This window comes from Balaenoptera borealis, assembly GCF_965194805.1.
Source record: "Balaenoptera borealis genome assembly, chromosome: 2".
Classification (NCBI taxonomy): Eukaryota; Metazoa; Chordata; class Mammalia; order Artiodactyla; family Balaenopteridae; genus Balaenoptera; species Balaenoptera borealis.
This window is the reverse complement of record NC_138867.1, coordinates 4887299-4905919: the sequence shown is the minus strand read 5'-3', so window position 1 is coordinate 4905919 and position 18621 is coordinate 4887299. Positions and strand designations below refer to the sequence as shown.

Below are 18621 nucleotides of genomic sequence, written 5' to 3'. Positions count from 1 at the left end.
GGCACCTGCACACAGAGGTCCTCCTGCCCCGTGGCCCACCAAACACAAGGGGTGACTTTTCCACATGCAGCCTTTTCACCCTTGTGCCCCTGATCTGCGTCTCAACCCTATGGCTGGGAGAGACGTGAGCATACAGGAAAGGCTGACGAATTAGTGTCTGAGGTTGGAACTCACCAGAAAACCCAGAATGCATTGTCCTCACGCCATGGGAGAGGGGATGCTGACCTCCAGGTACAAACAGAAGAAAGGGACTAACGTAAAACTAGTGACCACTGTGGTAGAAACGCTCTCCTGCTGTGGAGAGAAGGACCGGAGGAGGAATGATGCTGAGATGATCCTTCGTGTTCATTCACTGTGCTTTCACACAGTATTGTCTCTCAAAATTGAAGAGAACGCCACTTGTCACATGCCGTACCCTCAGTTAATATAATAAAGAAACAGCTGTGTGTGTTTGCTTTCAAATTGTTCATGCAGGCTGCTCCGTCCTGATGCAACTTCCAACATGAATGGTTGTGCCTAGAACCTTAACCTGACCATGGATCTCTAAAGATATCACGTGTTTTCTTTTTACTTCCTGCCGTCTCTCTTTATTTAAATTTTCTAAGAGTTGATTTGAGGTGTAGGTGGCTATATAGCACTCATTAAAAAAAAACAAAAGTGGAAGAAAGAATAAGAAAATTATTCTTACCTGTTTTTTGAGAGTAAGGGAAGAGTCAAAAATAACTTGGTTGTTTTTTGCAAATCTTATAATGTTCTCCTGTCTCCTACCCCAACACGCACAGGTGAGTGTGTGTGTGTGTGTGTGTATGTGTGTGTGTGTGTGTGTATGAGAGAGAGAAGGAATGAATCTCTGGTGCCTCTTCCTTTTCTCATAAGGACACCAGTCCTATGGGACCAGGGCCCCACCCTATGACCTCATCTAACCTTAATTTCCCCCGCTCAGGCTCCATCTCCAAATACAACCACTTGGGGGTTAGGGCTTCAGCATTGAATGGGGGGACACAATTCAGTCCATAGCCAACAGTGTGCTGGCGGAGGGGTTTTAGGGTATTCCAGGGCCTGGGAGTAACCTTGAAGGGTACAGAAGTGTGACAAAGTGCAGCACCTTCCAGGGCTATTGCTCTCACTCTAAAATGAGGGGAGAGAGGTAAAGCTGCACAAGCATTTGGCCTATTTCCCCTCGGGCAGTGGGTGCGAGGGCTGTGATGGGACGTTCAGGTGCTCCCGGCTGCAGCAGACAAGCAGAACTCCAGGGCCCCGTCTGCCTTTGCAGGAGGAGGACAGCTCTGTGGCCTTCCAGTCCCCGTGGGAAGGCATGGTTTTCTGCTTGGAGGCGGCAGGGGGGCGAGAGGCGCACCGTGGTGCAGAGTCACGCCTTGCAACAAGCTGGAGGAGGAGGCGCTGGGGAAATCATGCAGACGGGTGGCCTGCACATTCATCTCCTGGTTTGAGCCTGGGTTTCCTGGGGAGGTTGGCATCCTTCCTCGGCCCCTGAGAAGATGGTGATGGACAGACGTCCAAGCAAAGCAGCAAAATGTGCTCACCCACACCTCCCGCTTCACCTGGTGGGCCGGGTGCCTCACCTCTCAGCCACAGGGTACACGGGTGCCACAGAGGCTCTGCCGGACTTCAGATTCAAGCTTTCATGCTTTGTAAACCCACCGCAGAACCCAGCTGCCGGGGTCAGCCATCAAACCTGAGGTCAGAAGAAATTTCAACCTCTGTGACCCATGGCTGCAGGTGACCCAGGTGGGAGCCTTGGGCGTCTTGGCTCAGGCCAGAGACCATGGGCGGCAGGCAGGTCGCTGTCAGGACGAGTCCAGCAGGCACGTGGGCCCGGGGACAGTTCCTGCCGGAGACCCTGGCAGGAGGAGCGGCGGCACTGCCTTTGGTTCCCTCGGTTGCCGGGTGGGCAGGTAGCCCTGGACACCCTGGTCTGGACTCGACCCACGTGGGCTCTTGGAGAATTACAGGTGGGTTCTGCTCCGCTCACTTCTGAAGGCTGTGAGTGCATGAGTGCGGGTGTAAGGATTTCAATAGGCACCACCAAAACGGTCCTCAAAAATTCCCCTGAGCCCTCTTTATCTGCTTCTAATGCAGAGCGGGACCCTCCCCTCCATCTGGCTGGATTGCATGATACGAGATTCTGTGCTCAGGGTTAATTCATGACTTCCAGTCAAGGCTTAGTTTAAAAATAAATAAAAAGGAAGGGATAGCATGGTGGAATTTTTGAGGAATCTGAAAGATCTAATTGCTTTGTTTTATAGGCAATACATCCAACAGCAAGGGAGGGGAAATGGCTTGTCCAGGACCATCACACTGCAGCAGCTTTAAGGGAAGGGGCCCTATTTACTCGCACGTGAGTGAGTGTAGAAGCAGCGCTATGCCTGGCACATAGTAGGCGTGATGGGTGATTCGGCTGGTCCGAGAGCCAAGCCCTTCCTGGTATGTGCAGCGCACACCTCACCACGCCGTCTGCCACGAGGGCCTCCCTGTGGGAGGACTTCAGGTCCCCGCCTCATTCACCCTGGCTTTGAGTGCGCTTTGCTCTGGATGGTGAGTACACGTGACCCGGGGCTGCTCTGGGCAGAAGCGGTAACAGGCAGCGACCGTGACCAGCAGCTGCTGACCTGCCTCTCTCTGCCATCCAAACAGTATGGCCTGGGTGGGGGGCTGCCTTTCGCCCTGGACTCGGGATTGAAGCGGACACCCAGAACAGTCCCGCAGGCCACGGGCACAGCCACCGAGGCAGAGATAAACCTTTGTCCTTATAAACCTCCGCGACCTTGGGGTTGTCCTTGCAGCCACCAAGCTGACCGACAGAGTTAGTGTGCGGTGACTACATGTGGAATTCACGGTGGCATAAATGACAAGGTGAGTAATCCGTTTTCTTTCAGTGCCTCTAGACAACGCGCTCATTTGCGGCCGTGGCTTCTTCCAGGCTGGTGGTGTGATAAGGGAGGCTGGGCCAGAGGAATCTGGGCCTGGGCGGGCTCACCGTGATGGCTGGGCCGTGTTGTGTTAGAAACTAGCCTGGGCCAAGCTGCCGGTCCCTTGTGCTTTGCAAAGCTGGAGCAAACTGCAGGCCTCAGCTATCGGGGCCCATCGAGGGCATGAGTCCTGCTGCCTTCACTTCTGGCAGCCTTGGGGCATCTGGTAAGTGTGGTAAGTAAAGCCATTTTCTCACCTGGAGGAGACTAAAAGTAGCGTGAGTGAGTGAAGTGGTCTGTCGTGTGTGTAGGTGAGACTCCTGTGTCTGGCCCTGGCGTCCTGGCGTGCATATTAATTGTGCCCGCTTGTACTCTCCAAAGCGATCCTGTTTCCACCTGGAAATCAGCAAATAGGACTTGCCGAAGTGTGTAAGCCAAAAGCTTTTTTTGAGTTGAAAAAAGTCAAAATTAATTATGAGGAACAAAACCTGACTTCCAATACATGCCCATCCCTGCATTCTGCATGTGCACGTCTGAATATCTGTGTAGAGACAAAACAGGACACGGACTTGACAGATCTGTGTTTCCAGTCCCTCATCTCGGCACCCTTTCTCCACGTCTAAGGGACCGAGAAAAGCTGGGTTTGGTTCTGGGGCAAAGCATCATCGCTGTGGCATCTCCCCTTGATCCAGTGACTCTGCTCACCTGAGGGAAGCAGCAACCTGGGCAGGTCAAGGGCTTCCCCCAGTGGACAGCAGGCTTCACTCTGAACCTCCGAGTGCTGGGTGTCATGACACCAGGCAGGTGGATGGTTACAGAGCAACCGGGGAAATCAGCATCAGACAGTAGGCCACGGCAAGAAACCAGCTAGGTGAGTTGGGCTCTGGTCTTTGATGACCCCTCACCAGACGGCGACCAGGCTAATGTTGTCATCCCTGGCCTGTCCTCTGCAAGCAGCAGGAGGACTGTTTTCTGGAACGGCTGCTCTGCTCAAAGGGACTTATTTTAAAGACTCTGAATTTATGACCCTGTTGGAGGGCTGCCATTCATAAGTTGAGTTTCACTATAATCCAACCTCCTAATGTCTTCGCAAACCTGACTTTTAAAGGGCAGGAATCTTGTACAGGGGAAAAAGAGGGGTGAATTTTGTGGCCCAGAGCTTGTGATGATGTGATCGTCAGTTGTAGGACTCAGCAGAGAAAATTAGAGCCTATGACAATGCTCTTTAAGTTTTATGAATAAAAAAAACAGAGCTACCATCCTGTAATCCAACTCCTGGGCATGTAGCCAGAGAAAACTCTAATTTGAAAAGATACATGCACTCCAATGTTCATAGCAGCACTGTTTACAACAGCCAAGGCATGGAAGCAACCTAAGTGTCCATCGACAGAGGAATGGATAAAGAAGATGTGGTATATATATATGTGTATATATATGTGTGTGCGTATATATATATATATATATATATATATATATATATATATATACACAATGGAATACTACTCAGCCATAAAGAAAGAATGAAGTAATGCCATTTGCAGCAACATTGATGGACCTAGAGATTATCATACTAAGTGAAATAATTCAGACAAAGACAAATATCATATGATATCACTTATATGTGGAATTAGAAAAAAATGATACAAATGAACTCATTTACAAAACAGAAAATAGATGCACAGACATAGAAAACAAGCTTATGGTTACCAAAGGGGAAGGGGGGGAGGGATAAATTAGGAGTTTGGGATTAACAGATACACACTACTATATATAAAATAGATAATCGACAGGGACCTACTGTACAGCACAGGGAACTATACTCAATATCTTGTAATACCCTATAAGGGAAAAGAATCTAAAAAAGAATATGTAGATGGTTATATATCTATAGATAGTTATATATCTATAGATAGTTATATATCTATAGATAGTTTTATATATATATATAACTGAATCACTTTGCTGTATACCTGAAACTAACACAACACTGTAAATCAACTATATTTCAATAAAATTTTTTAAAAAAAGGAATGGCAAACTTAGTATGTGGAAAATGCAGAATGACTATTTTTTAATTTTGAACTGTAATTTTGATGCTGAAATCAGTGATACTCTTTTTAGCAGAAAAAATGTGCCTGAGGTAGGCAAGAGGGCCTCAAGCTGGAACTGAGTCCCCTTCAGGATGACAGGAACCGGCCCACTCACACAGGGCCCCGGCTTCTAGCGACCACAAAATGGCATCTGAATCACATATTAAAACACAGCCTCCTTTATACTTGGCCTTTAATTTCAGCCTCTTGCTATCTTACTGTCTTGCAAAGGATTTTGCAAAACTTTGCCCAGTGAGGCCCTTTATCTTTCATCTTCCTCCAGCACAGAGCCGAGGGCAGATCAGGCAGCTTCGTTCCGCAGCTGCCTCTTGTCATTCTTTTCCCCCTACGTGAAGGGTCTGGGTGGCAGCCTGCCCCTCTGGTCTGTCACTCCCCTCCCGATGGGGGCGAATATCCCCCTCCTCTGCCCCTCCCTGCCCTTGTAATGCAGCGCTTTGGGGCCGGACGTTATCTTCCTGGTGAAACAAGTCCTTAAAGACGGGACCACGTCTGGCCACTCTGCACCCTTCCCAGAGCCAGGCCAGTGCAACGGGATTCAGACCATCTCCCACACGGTGGGCCCACGGGCTCACTGAGGTGGTGCGGGGCTGGCCTTGCTCCACCAGCAGCAGGCGCTATTGCAAGCCAGGGAGGTGCAGATGGGGCGTGGGGCTGGCCGCACCAGGAGCTGCACTGGGGGCAGCTGGCGTGTGGGAGGGCAGGTGTCCATTGTAATCCCAGGCGCAGCTGCAGGTTTTCCGGGTCCCCAGTTAGGGCTGGCTTAATCCAATCCAAGGGGGATTGGTGTGATGGTTAATTCTACATATCAACTAGGCTGGGCTCTGAGGTCCACTTGCTTGGTCAAACACCAGAGTAGCGCTGCTGTGAAGGTGTATTTTAGATGTGATTAACATTTTAAAAATTAAAAAAAATTTTTCTTATTGAAGTTTAGTTGATTTACGATGTTATGTTAGTTTCTGGTGTACAGCAAAGTGATTCCATACATATATATGTATATATATATATATATATATATATATATATATATACATACACGCATACACATATACATATGTACATATTCTTTTGCAGATTCTTTTCCACTATATTGATAGTTTATTACATGATATTGAATACTGTTCCCTGTGCTATACAGTAGGACCTTGTCGTTTACCTATTTTATATATAGTAGTGTGTATCTGCTAATCCCACACTCATAATTTATCCCGCCCACCCCACTATCCCTTTTGGTAACCATAAGTTTGCTTTCTATGTCTGTGAATCTGTTTCTGTTTTGTAAATAAGTTCATTTGTATAATTTTTTAGGTTCCACATATAAGTGATATCATATGATGTTTGTCTTTCTCTGTCTGGCTCACTTCACCTAGTATGATAATCTCTAGGTCCATCCATGTTGTTGCAAATGGCAATATTTTATTCTTCTTTATGGCTGAGTAATAGTCCATTGTATATATGTGCCACATCTTCTTTATCCATTCATGTGTTTTTTTTTTAAGTATTTTAAAAAATTAATTAATTAATTAAATTTGGGCTGTGTTGGGTCTTCACTGCTGCGCACGGGCTTTTCTCTAGTTGCAGCGAGCGGGGGCTGCTCTTCGTTGTGGCACGGGGGCTTCTCATTGCGGTGGCTTCTCTTGTTGTGGAACACGGGCTCTAGAGCGCAGGCTCAGTAGCTGTGGCTCACGGGCTTAGTTGCTCCGAGGCATGTGGGATCTTCCTGGACCAGGGCTTGAACCCATGTCCCCAGCATTGGCAGGCGGATTCTTAACCACTGCGCCACCAGGGAAGTCCCTATCCATTCGTCTGTTGATGGACATTTAGGTTGCTTCCATGTCTTGGCTGTTGTGAATAGTGCTGCTATGAACACTGGGGTGCATGTATAGACGTGATTAACATTTAACATTTAAATCAGTGGACTTTGAGTAAAGCCGATCATCCACCACAGTGGGGTGGGCCTCATCCAATCAGTTGAAGGTCCCAAGAGCAAAGACTGATGTTTCCCTGAGAAGAAGGAATTCGGCCTCAAGACTGTAACAGAGAAACCCTGCCTGAGGGATCTGCTCGCTGGTGGGGAGCTTCGGTACCTTGGGCCGACACGAGGTAAAGAGAGCCAGGAGGGCACTGTGCCCGCTGCTCTGAGAAGGGTCTGAGGCTCGGTGTGGGCGCCCTCTGGCCTGACTCTGTCTCGGGGCCGGGAGGGGCCTCTGTGCCCCGGTCCCACGTTCACCCACAGACTCTGCTGGGACGGCCACGCCGATGGGTAAGATCCAGCCAGCGGGATCTGAGTTCCCAGACCAGGGATCGAAATCAAACCCATGGCAGTGAAAGCACCAAGTTTTAACCACTGGACAACCAGGAATTCTGAGATTCATTTTCAATGCGAAGTCAGTAAATGGTGGTTCCATTCTCTACTACAGGAGAAAAAAGCAGGGTGTCACGGTGATGGTGGCCTCATGGAGTGAGTTTGGGAGTGTTCCTTCCTCTGCAATTTTTTGGAAGAATTTGAGAAGGATGGATGTTGGCTCGTCTCTGAATGTTGATGGAATTCACCTGTGAAGCCATCTTGTCCTGGACTTTTGTTTGCTGGAGGATTTTTGATCACAGTTTCAATTTCAAAAAAAAAAGAGAAACCCTGCCTGAGTTTCCAGCCTGCCGCTCTGCAGAACCTCTGCAGGCTCAAGGCTGCAGCACCAACTCTTACCCGAACTTCTGGACTGCTGCCTGGCGTACAGGTTTTGGACTTGCCAGCTCCCACAATCGTGTGAGTCAATCCCTTACAACACCCACCCCCTATATAAATATATTGTGCCTGTGTCTCTAGAGAATGCTGACTAATACAGCAGGGATAACAGGGTCAGGGGTCACCTTTCAATTAATCGTGTCATCTCTAGAGAGGCTGCACCTGCCCTGCGCAGGTTGCAGGTGAAGCCGTAGAAAACCTGGTCCCTCGGCGGGATGACCCCGCAGCAGTGCCCCCCTGCACAGGCTGCCACCCTCACCAACTGTCTTCCCTGAAGCCTCCTCAGTCGGGGGCACTTTCTCCTCCGACTCATTCCAGCACTTTCTACCGGGTTCTGGAGCCCCATTTCTCCCTCTCTGAGGCCAATTTCCCGGTCTCTGTGCCAGCCCTCGCATCTCAGAGCAGACCTCATGAAGACTCACGAGCAGTTCAGAAGCACGCCGCACAATATAAAATTTATTATAAAACTTCAGCAAATATAAATATCCAGGTGCCATTTGGAATGGAGATCGCACCGCAAGAAAGGATTAAAAGCCACACGGATACTGACGGGAGGATGTCAGAGGCCCGCCGTGCAGCTTTTCACCAGGAAATAGGCCTTCCTTCTGAATGGGTGTTACAAGAACAACTGAAATTTACGGAAGCATTTTTTCTGAAAACCCCGCAAAATACGGAAACGAAACACAGGGCTCCAAGGTCATCGCTTGACGTCTGCCCAAGTGGACCCACCACCAGTCCTCAGTAGGACGGTGGGGATCCGGTGTAACCGGTAAGTCTCTAATTCAGATACAGCCTGTAATTCTGTCACTTGAAATAGAAAAGCAGTAAGAAATGGGTTTAAATAGGAAGACTCACTTGTAAATAACTGAGAAAGATAAAACGTAAAATAAGAAGATTCTCTCCTCCAGCACACGAGTCTGAAAGGGACAGAAGCACCATGGCAGGGATCTCGTTTCCCCGTTTCCAGAGGCGAGGTCCCTGATCAGGATGGAGACCAGCTCCCCTGCCCAGGCCCCGGGTCCCTGTGCAGAGAAACTGCTCTTGGGGTAGGATGGGCCTGGGGACGCAGCCCAAAGCTGATCCCGCTGTCCGAAGGGACCTCCAGGTGGGAGCTGGGCCGGCATCCTTAGAGGCAGGCGTTCCGTACTTCTCCCTCATTTCCTGGCCTGCCTTCCTTGACAAAGCTCTGCAGTTCTAGGTGAGCACGTGCCCTGCTGCGCAGTGAGCCCTGCGGCCTGACTCCAGACCCCCACCTCCCCGAGAGCGTGTCCATGTGCCCGGGGATGCGCTCACACGCACGAGTCACACGCACGCTCATGCCCTCACACACACACACACAGGCATGCACGGAATCGTATATAAGAGCCCCGGATGGTTTTTCTTCTCCCAGCTTCCATCTTCCTCGGACGCACCCCGGTGTAGACCACGCAGCTCGCTGGTGCTGGACACAGGTACCTCCTGCGCCCTGTCGGCTCACAGGTTGGACGCGGAGCACATCTTGCAGCACTGCTGGCCGTAGAAGTGATGGTTGCACATCCCGTGCTGGGGCACCAGCGTGCACCAGCGGAAGCGGTCCTCGCAGAAGGCGTCTGAAAGTGAGCGGTCCCCAGTTAGTCACCGTGCCAGCACCCCGTGCCTGCTGCCACTGGCAATAACTCCAGCACATCAAGGTAAACCTGTCATTGCCCTGAAGCTGCTGAAGGAGGGCAGCTCTTCAGGTCAAATGGGCCGTGTGGGTTATGCTGTTTTCACAAGACCTTTCTTGGAAGCTTCCCGCAAAGTTGAAAGTTTCTGCTTTTTGTGCTAAACCCATCCACGTAACCACTCATCCACCCAAGGCGATGGGGCTTCTGTGGAATTGCCGAGTCCCTGACTGAGCCAGACCACTCATTCTCCTCCAGCCCCATTTTCTCTTCCAGAAACCTCGACAGATACACAGGGCATGGTCCCCGCAAATACCTGAGGCACCGAGGGCGTGTGCACAGGGATGGCATTTAGAGCACATCCAAGGAATAATCTGGGTTCTCCTTTACCTCAGGGGGAAAAGGCTGCTCTACTTAAAATCGGCTTCTCTGAATATAAGGAGCAGCAGTGAAACAGAAGCGATCTGATTTCCCAACCGTCTGAGTCATTTCTGGGGAGGCGTGAGAAGCGAGGGGTCTGCTTTGTGGGCTATGTCATGGGAAAGCTGGGGGAGGAGATGGAGAGAGAACCGGGGAGCCGACACGAGCCCCGCGACCTAGCAGGCACCCCGCACCTGCTCAGCCCTCTTAGGATACACTCCGGAAACGGGACGGCCCCCCCGAAACGCCAAGGTCAAGCCGAGGGGCTCCGACACTCACCTTTCTTCTGTGCGATGGGGCAGAAGCGGGTGTTGCAGGCCTGGGAGGCCACGGGCTTCTGGTGCGCGGAGCAGCCCGCGGCCGGCCGGCGGCCCGCCAGGCACTGCACGGACCTCGTCTGCATGCCGCCTCCACAGCTGGCCGTACACTGCGAGAAGCACAAGCGACAGTCGCCCGGGGCCACCAGGTCCTAGGGCCAGCTGCTCTCGCAAGCTCCCCCCCGCCACCGCCCCCAGGCTCCTCATGGTGGTCTGCCTCAACCACTGTGGGTCGCTGAGCAGATTCTGGATTTTTCCCACGTATGGACACTGGGGAGAAGTGCCCAGAAGTCTGAATGTCCTTGAGTCATCAAGGGTCTGATGGACACCAAAAAGTGGCACCCATCTGGGGACACAGGCTATGGGTCTTTCATGAAATGTCATCACCAAGCCAGCCTTTCTGGTGCCCCTGACCTGGAAAAGCTTGACAAGCCAACTCCCCAGGAGTGGACACTCAGCCCCTTCAGACCCCAAGCGCAGGGACTCTGCATGTCTGGAGGTTCCCTGGGCTCCTTCACATGCTCCCGGGAACTTTGTTTCCCGACGCCGAGGCCCCCGCCCTCTAAGGCGCAGAGCACAGCGGAGCCAGAGTAGGAAGGAGAGCTGGGTCAGACCATCCCTCACCAGGGGGCTGGGCGCACACCTCACAGACCACAGCAGCGGGTCCGTCTGAGATCCACTGGCGGCAATAAACCAGGAGGGACGTGGGTGATCAGAGAGATGGAGGAGCCCAAACTCGTAGCAGTGAATATGCCCAGAAAGAAGGCGACTCGAGGTCTAGACGGAAGCATGTGAATTGTGCTCAGACAAGGCTGTGAGTTCAAGACCATTAAGAATGTAAGCAATTAAAGGAGCACCTGCAAAAAGTCGGGGTCAGAGAACGTTTTGGATATCCTGGTACCCGGGGGGTAAGCTAAATTGTTGCTTTAAAACACGAGGATAAAGCCGTGCAGATTTAGGGACACACATGACTCAGGCTGCTGCCAGAATGTACGGGTCCGTGTGCCAGGACCCCACTGGAGCAGCCCTGGGTCTGGTCTTCCACAGCCGAAACAGCCCGCAGCCAGACGCTGGCCTGCAGCCGGATGTTCAGGACATGCTGCAAACAGAGCCTGGAGAAGTGGCTTTGACATCCCCTGGGATAGAGACTCGGCGATGGAGTAAGTAAAACGTCTCTACCTGCCCCTCGGGGGGGAGAAAAGTTGGAAACAGAGAGTCCTGAAAACTCATAAGTTGAAGGAATTGTTCCTTCTTCTTTTTTTTCTCTTTAGGGAAAGGATGGCTGGGCCCCTGGAGAGAAAATCCAGGGCTTTAGCTGATAAGCATGTGGGTTTGGAACATTCTGTGAGGCTTACCCCTTCTCTTCAAAACCAATTTCAGCGAAAGTCGTCAATAGTTCAGTTTCAGTATACGACTATGGCAGCCAGGAAAACAGCAAGGTTGTGGGCAGACTGATGTCTGATTCCTGAGTCATGAGGCTCATCCGCGATAGAGCCAGACGTTTCCCACTGCCTATAACATCTTTCTGAACATTCCGGCAGAACCGCAATTCTGGCCTTGGCGCTTTGCACTCTGGTTCCAGGCCCTCGCTCAGCTCCCATTGTGGCCTGAGAACTTACAGGGCTGCACTGTCACAGGGTTCCTAGGGTCTCGTCGGTCACATCTTCCTCCGTAGGCGTTGAATGTCCCTGCCTTGTGTGTTGAGTTTCTTTCATCAACAGCCGCAGAGGCAGAATTCCACTCTTGCTAAAGATGTTATGCCTCAGTTAGAAATCAAGAGATCTGGCCAGCGTTTTGCATCACTTAAACAGCACCGAGTGGTTTGATTCTTTTTTTGTCATTGGTTAATTTATTCACAAAGAGGAATCATTCTCCTCCTCTTACCAGGCACTGTTCTAGGCTCCAGACACTAGTGGTGAACACAAGCAGCTTGCCCTTCCTCGGGGCACTTTCCAAAGCCGCTACTCAAAGCTCAGTTTCTGGACAAGCAGCCCTGGCAACAGCTGGGACCCTGTCAACATCCCTGCCCCCCACCTCCGGACGCTGCCTCAGAATCTGCACAACCCCCAAATGATCCATAAGAACACCCAGTGTGAGAAGCACCGGTCTAGAGAGATTTTAAACTCCCCATGAGAGACATATTTTTAGGAAAAAAGCCTCCAAATAGCTCAAATTTTGTGTTTCTTCATGTAAACAGAAAGAACTAAGATGTTTGGCTGCAGATTTTGAAAATCCTTCGCATTGATAAAACCAGAGATAGAGCAGGAGAGGGAAGAAAAAGAAGGAATCTGAAAAAGTTTATTCACTTTTTTTTTTTTTTCCCCAGGAAGGAAAAGCTATGCAAGTGGTTCAGCTATATCATAAACATAATGGCCTCAAACTCAGCATGGGGTTTAGAAATCACATTCCAGATTTTCCACTGGATTTGCAGATGGGCTGATCCTAGGAATCTCTGTGCAGACCCCTGGGGTGGAGACCGAGGGGCTGGGGCTGCAGGAGGAGCGGGAGGCCAGCAGGTGTGGAGGGCAAGTCGTATGACGCAACACTGCTGGGAAAGGAATACTCAGTGGAAAGAGAGACCGGAACTCAGGTCTGAAGTCAAAGTCTAGGTCTTCTTCCTCAGCTTCACGGGGTTTAGCCTGAGCATCTCAGGCCACGTCCTACTGATGGCAGGACAGAGGCGGCCGCCGTGCCGTGCGCTGACGGTGTCCTCCATCTGCTCCCTGACCTGCAGAGTGACAGCTGCTGTCGCCCTCCGTCCAGACCCCCTGCTGCTGGAGACGCCCTCCGCGCCAGTGGCTCTCCAGCTCGAATGCGTGTCTGAATGAACCACAGGACTAGCCAAGCAGAATGCTGGGGCCCAGGCCCAAAGCTCGAGCGCCAGCAGGTGTGGGCCGGGCCCGGGAACCTGCATGTGTGGCCACGCGGCTACGGGTCGGGACACACCCGGAGAACTGCCGTCCAGTGAGTGACCGGAACGACACCGGCAAGAGCACCTTCCTCTTCTATTTTCAGAACTGACTTCAGTCACATTCAACCTAACAAAACTAGCACGTCAAGCTGGCCCGCGGCTTGACTGCAAACAGTTAGATGAGACCTTCCCCCGCGTGGCCCTGGCGCTTGCTGTCATCTTCAGTCCGTGGACTCTCCCCACCGCACCCTGCTCACTTCTGCTCGCCTTCCAGGGCCTCGGTGTGAATGTCCCCGAGCCAGAAAATGTGGAGGACTCCCACTCGGTGGGTGGGCGGGTGGTTCTGGGTCTGTTTGCTGAGGGGTGAGGGGGCCCCTCCAGACTCCGGGGCGTGTGGCTTCAGGGTGCCGAGCAGGGACACCACCACTGAAGAGCCGGGCGTGGGCTGCTCACCCCACTCCTGGGGCCCCACGGCCTTAAGCCCCTTCCGTCACCTCTGGCCCTTCACCCCCACCTGCTGCTGCCGGTAACAGGGCCTGAGACCAGGGCTCCGTCCAAGAACCAAGGAACCAGATGGAGAAAAGCGTCGAGGCGGGATTCCGCGGGACGGCCCCCTGAGGTCTAGCAAGGAGGGTCTTCTTGTCATTCTAGAATTAAACGGCCTTCTGGAGGGTGACGCACGCCCGTCCTCACCTGGACCCCATGCAGACCAGCACACTCTGCTTTGAAAGGGCCCCTGCAGGTTGGCCAGTCCTGCCCCCTTCCAGGGAATCTCAGGGCAGACATCCACTCAGACAGACTCTACGGACATTGAAACGCTGAAAGACCTCTCCCTGCCGGATGTCCTCTGTGTGCCCTGTCGCCTCGGCGATCCCTGTGTTCCTAGGAGGATTGGCCACCCCTGTATCAGAGGCACTGCATAACCTCTGACTGGAGGAATGGGGGAATTGATGATTACTCTTCGTCATTATCAAAAAAACCCCAAAGATGCATTTTTAAATAATAACATTTGCCTCCGGGTTTGTTTTAAATTAGAGTGACTACTCTTGTTTATGTTATTGGTCTTCATGGAAAAATGCTAGTAGAAGGCGATGTCTGAGAGCTCTAAGTCCAGATTGATGTTCTACATGGTCTTAGTCTAAGGTAAATGTCCACCTGTCACATTCACAGGAACCTGTAAAACCATGGGGCTTCTTCCAGGGCAAAGTTCATCTCTCAAATGCAAGCAACAGTGAGTAAACAAATGCACGTTAACTGCAGAGAGCCAGACATCTCACACCTTCATCTTCCTTCTGTGAAGTCTCTACAGGGGCGGGAGGGGGGCAGTTTCTTCCCTTATTTATCACCTTCGTGGATCTCTCCAAGTCTGGAGCTTCAGCCACCATAACTTCTCCCAGAGACCAAATGTCTACTCAGTCAGGATGGGACAACACACACAATTTCTGCTCTAAACATAGATGGGGCTGTGCATTTTTGTACGAATTCAATTGGTCACAGGCAGACTCCCTCCAGCTCAGGTGACCTTATCCATCAATGTCAACAAAACGGTTCCTGTTTTCCTGTGCACCCTCATAATTAGAAGAGGATGAGAGCAAATTATTAGAGCTGGACGAATGAATCAAGGGTGCAGGACAGCCCTCTGTGATGGACTGACCACACTCATCCAGACCAAGCCTGCTGAAGTCTCCACATGTTCTGTGTGTGCCCATGTGTGTGTTCATGTGTATGCCCATATGTGTGAGTCTGTGCATGTGTGTGTGTTTGATACATTGTTGCAGTCATAGTTGCCAAGATGGAAAACCCTATCGATGACGTCTGGGACATGGCTCTTTGCCCCTGAGAGCCCAAGGGTCTCCACATCAACTTATGCACAGTCCTGGTGAGGAACCCTGGAACAAGACAGGGCCCCGGCACTCCAGCACTGAGAACACACCCAGTCTCTGTCATGTAGAGTCAGACACAGTCCAGCAGGTGTTCGTACTTAAGCCTTTCCAAGACCAGCGTGTGATCCACTGGATGCTAAGCCCAAACGACCCAAATGAATGAAGTCCGTCCTGCCAGGCGATGCACTACTAACCAAAATGATAAGCCGGGCCATTGAGACCAACAGAAACTCTCCTGATCAGACAACAGAACCCGCCATCTTCCTGCTGTTACAGGAATAACCTGTCTGGGGGCAAAGCTGAGCCAGGCACTGGCCATGCATTTCTGTCCCACAATTTCCCACGATTGAAGGGCGCAGAGCCTTGGGTACAAGAGCTCACGGCAAACATCGCCTTTGAGTTATGACTCCCAAAAGTTATGGACTCGGAATGTAATAGATGAGTCACACTGGATAAGATCTTCAAGCAGCTTATGATAAAAATGACTTATTAGACAGACAGATTGAATATTTCAGGCTGGTGAAAACTATGCAAGATGTATTTTTAGGTTTTAGGTTTTGGCTTAAATTAAAAAAGGATAAACCTTGTTTTTCTTTTTCTAAATTTGCCTGAAGTCTCTGAATTGAGCAGAGTGGGGTGAATACTGGCCTGATTCACTCTCAGTAGCCTCAGTCTCCCCACGGACAGAGGGACCACGGTCTTGGGAACCACCTGTACTTGTCTCTGACTCACATTCTCAAAAAGACAGAGAAAGCGAAGCATCTGCCTCAGAAACAACTCGACTCAGCTTCTTAGCTCATCCAGCCCTTCACCTTGCTGGAAAGCCTGTGCACTCAGAGGAAAATTGAAGGGAAAAATGTGTAGCTAGTCATACTTTTGACCTACTTAAAACAGCAAATGCTTGAAAAGGATATGGTTCAAATGCCCCCTGGTCCAATATTCTAAATTAAACAAATTCTAATTTAAATACCATTTGGGGAGGAGTTCATATATTTGTAAATGAAAAAGCAACATCAAGTTTGAAGATAAGAGGAACCAAAAGCAAAGCAAGAACACAGCTAGAGGGCAGTGTATACAGTGGGTGGAAGGTCTTTCTGTCTCTTCCTCTCCGAGAACTGAGGGATGGTTTCCTTCTGCAGAGCTCAGAGTTTGGGATCAGGGATATGGCAGAGGAACCAGAGGGACGGCAATGGCCGGGCTGGGATGTTGTGATTTCTAAAGAAGATTATTGATTACCAGCCAATGCTGGGCTCACATACACAGCAGAGCTCCAACAGAATGAATTGGGGTTTCATTTGGGGGGATTTTGAACTGGTTTTATTCTAGTAAACTTTTAGCTAATACTGAAAAAAATTCCGTGATGGATTAAGTTGGTTCCAATATATATTTCTGTTTGTTTCCTTTGGGCTTAGATAAAAATAATAATTCTGTGTGATTTTTGCTCTGTCAAACTTGTTCATTTCAGGTTTGCATTCAGGGTTGGGTTTACGTCAGAAGACTGTTCGATAGAATTGTTGGTGGCCGGCACACATGAGGGAGGGTGGGTGCCATGCTGGGGGACCCCGGTCTGTGGGGAATCAGGAGAGCTGAGAGTGAAAGAGCCCACCGCCCGTCACCTCTTGGCCATTCCTGGATCAGGGGACTGCGGGTCACAGAGCCTTGAGGTCTCCCCTCTGAGACTCATGTTCCTCCTGCTGGAGAAGCCCCTGTGCTGGCGGACACCATGGTATTGTCAGATTCAGCTGCTGTAGCTCACATGCCCACTGTCCTCAGACTCCAAGATGGGCGAAGAGGAATGTGAAGGCACTTAAGACACAGCCCTTGCTGCTGGGAGTCACCCTTGGCGGGGGGAGTCAGGAGGAAACATGATGGGACACGGACACAACTGAAACTGAGCAGCACCCTGTCGGGCCTTCCTGGGGACAGACACCCCTGGTGTCCCCCACCTCTTGTTTGTAGAAAAGCTTTAACCTCCTAGGCCTTCCCCAAGTTCCAGAAATTAAAATTTAATCAGAGAAGTTAAAAAATGCAGAAACAAAGGAAAACAGTCCAGCAAGACAAAATATTAATAGTTTAGCCATAAGACAAAGTCAAGGACCTTTGGTTCCTCCTCAAGGGCTACAGATAACATCCTGAGCCGTGTCCTTGTGTTGTTTTGCAGACACTGAAACCCCACCAGGTGGAGAAAGTTAACTGCATGCTGACCACCAACCAGCACATAGAGCCCATACCGGCTGGGGCCAGAAAATCGGCAACTGAGATTCCTGAAATACCACCCTGTTACCTCACCATCAACCAATCAGAGAACTGTGAACAAGCTGATCATGTACCCCGCAACCCTCTCCCTCAGTCTTTAAAAACCCTTTCCTGAAAGCTGTCAGGGAGTTTGGGTCTTTTCGAGCTTGTTCTCCTTGCTTGGTGCCTGCAGTAAACACTGTACTTTCCTTCACCACAAAATGGTGTCAGTAGATTGGCTTTCCTGTGCATTGGGCAAGCAGACCCAGGTTAGGTTTGGTAACACCAATAACCACCGTGTTAGAGGCTCAGGGCTGCTGGAACAAATGACCACAAGCTGGGGGGCTTGAAACAGCAGAAACAACTCTCTCAGTTCAGGAGGCCAGAAGTATAAAATCAAGACATTGGCAGAAGGAGCAAGTTCCACCTCTTCCGGAGGTCCTAAGGGGGGATCTGCTCATCCTTTTCCAGAGTCCGGCGGCTGCCAGCAATCCTGGGTGTTCTTGGGCCCGTAGCTGCATCAGTGTGACCTCTGCCTCTATCGTCACATGGCCTTTCCCCCGTGTGTCCTATAAGGACATGGGTCATTGGGTTAGCGTTCGCCCGAATCCAGAATGACCTCATCTTAGCTAATTAAACCTGCAAACTTCCTATTTCTGAATAAGATTGCACTTTGAGGTCCCGGGTGGACGTGAGTTTTGGGCACACTGTTCACGGCAAGACGCAGGACATGCCCAGGAGGCCGGGTGTGGTGTCCCTTCTGAGAGGAGCCACGCGCAGCGGCCGTCATGGTGCGCGGGCCTCAGGAAAGGGATTTTGCATCAGGAGGGACTGAAGATGGGTCCCGGAGGCCAGGAACTACGTGAGGAGACTCGGGTGGAGGGAGAGCTGGTCGAAGTCAGGCACCACTGGTCCCGCCTGGCTCAGCACTGTGGTTGCACCAGTCACGCCTCCTGGCCCCTGGCTGGCACTGATTTCCACACAGGACACTGACGTCCTTTCCAGGACAGGTGGTGCAGACGAGCGTGCCTTGCCTGGGGTGTGGCCTGCCCTGCTGGCAGATCCATAACAGTAATTGTTCAGTCCTTAGTAAAACTTACCCAGATCAACACTGGTTACACATTTCTGTGGAGCTGGGGACCCAGCAGCCTGCTTCTTTAGGAGCTGGTCTGGCCACGTCCCCGCTGCTTCCTCTGGGAGCTTTCCTCCCTCATCCCATCAGGTACACAGACTTGGGGAGATCCTCAGTGACCAGAAACACACGTGCTCCAGCCTGCCCGCCAGCCACACGGGCTGGGTGTGCTTGTCTCAAATGCTGTCCCGGGTAAGCAGGAGGAGGCATGTGGTTGGTGAGGGAGAATGGTCTTTGGTTTTTAAAGATGATGCCACTACACATGGTCTTTCAACAGGGCATGGAATATCGATGACAGT

General features: G+C 51.0%; 1 protein-coding gene and 2 long non-coding RNA genes across 8 annotated transcripts in view; 2 read left to right on the top strand and 1 right to left on the bottom strand.

Annotated features, from left to right (window-relative positions):
* Window positions 1–18621, top strand: part of LOC309623421 — a 720194-nt gene that overhangs the window by 472046 nt on the left and 229527 nt on the right. The window lies entirely within an intron of this gene.
* On the top strand, window positions 1757–18277 carry LOC309623416. The gene is made up of 3 exons (XR_014241364.1): window positions 1757–2874; window positions 7459–9451; window positions 17117–18277. It is a non-coding gene; the product is annotated as an uncharacterized lncRNA (long non-coding RNA).
* The window catches only part of ADAMTS16 (ADAM metallopeptidase with thrombospondin type 1 motif 16), a 160340-nt gene continuing 149928 nt past the window's right edge, over window positions 8210–18621 (bottom strand). For all 6 annotated transcript variants that reach the window (XM_082380311.1, XM_082380313.1, XM_082380312.1 and 3 more), the window contains 2 exons: window positions 10124–10271; window positions 8210–9370 (listed from right to left, as the gene is read on the bottom strand). In XM_082380311.1, the coding sequence (XP_082236437.1) occupies window positions 9255–9370; window positions 10124–10271 (264 nt within the window). In that variant the 3' untranslated portion in view covers window positions 8210–9254. The remainder of the gene's footprint in view (window positions 9371–10123; window positions 10272–18621) is intronic.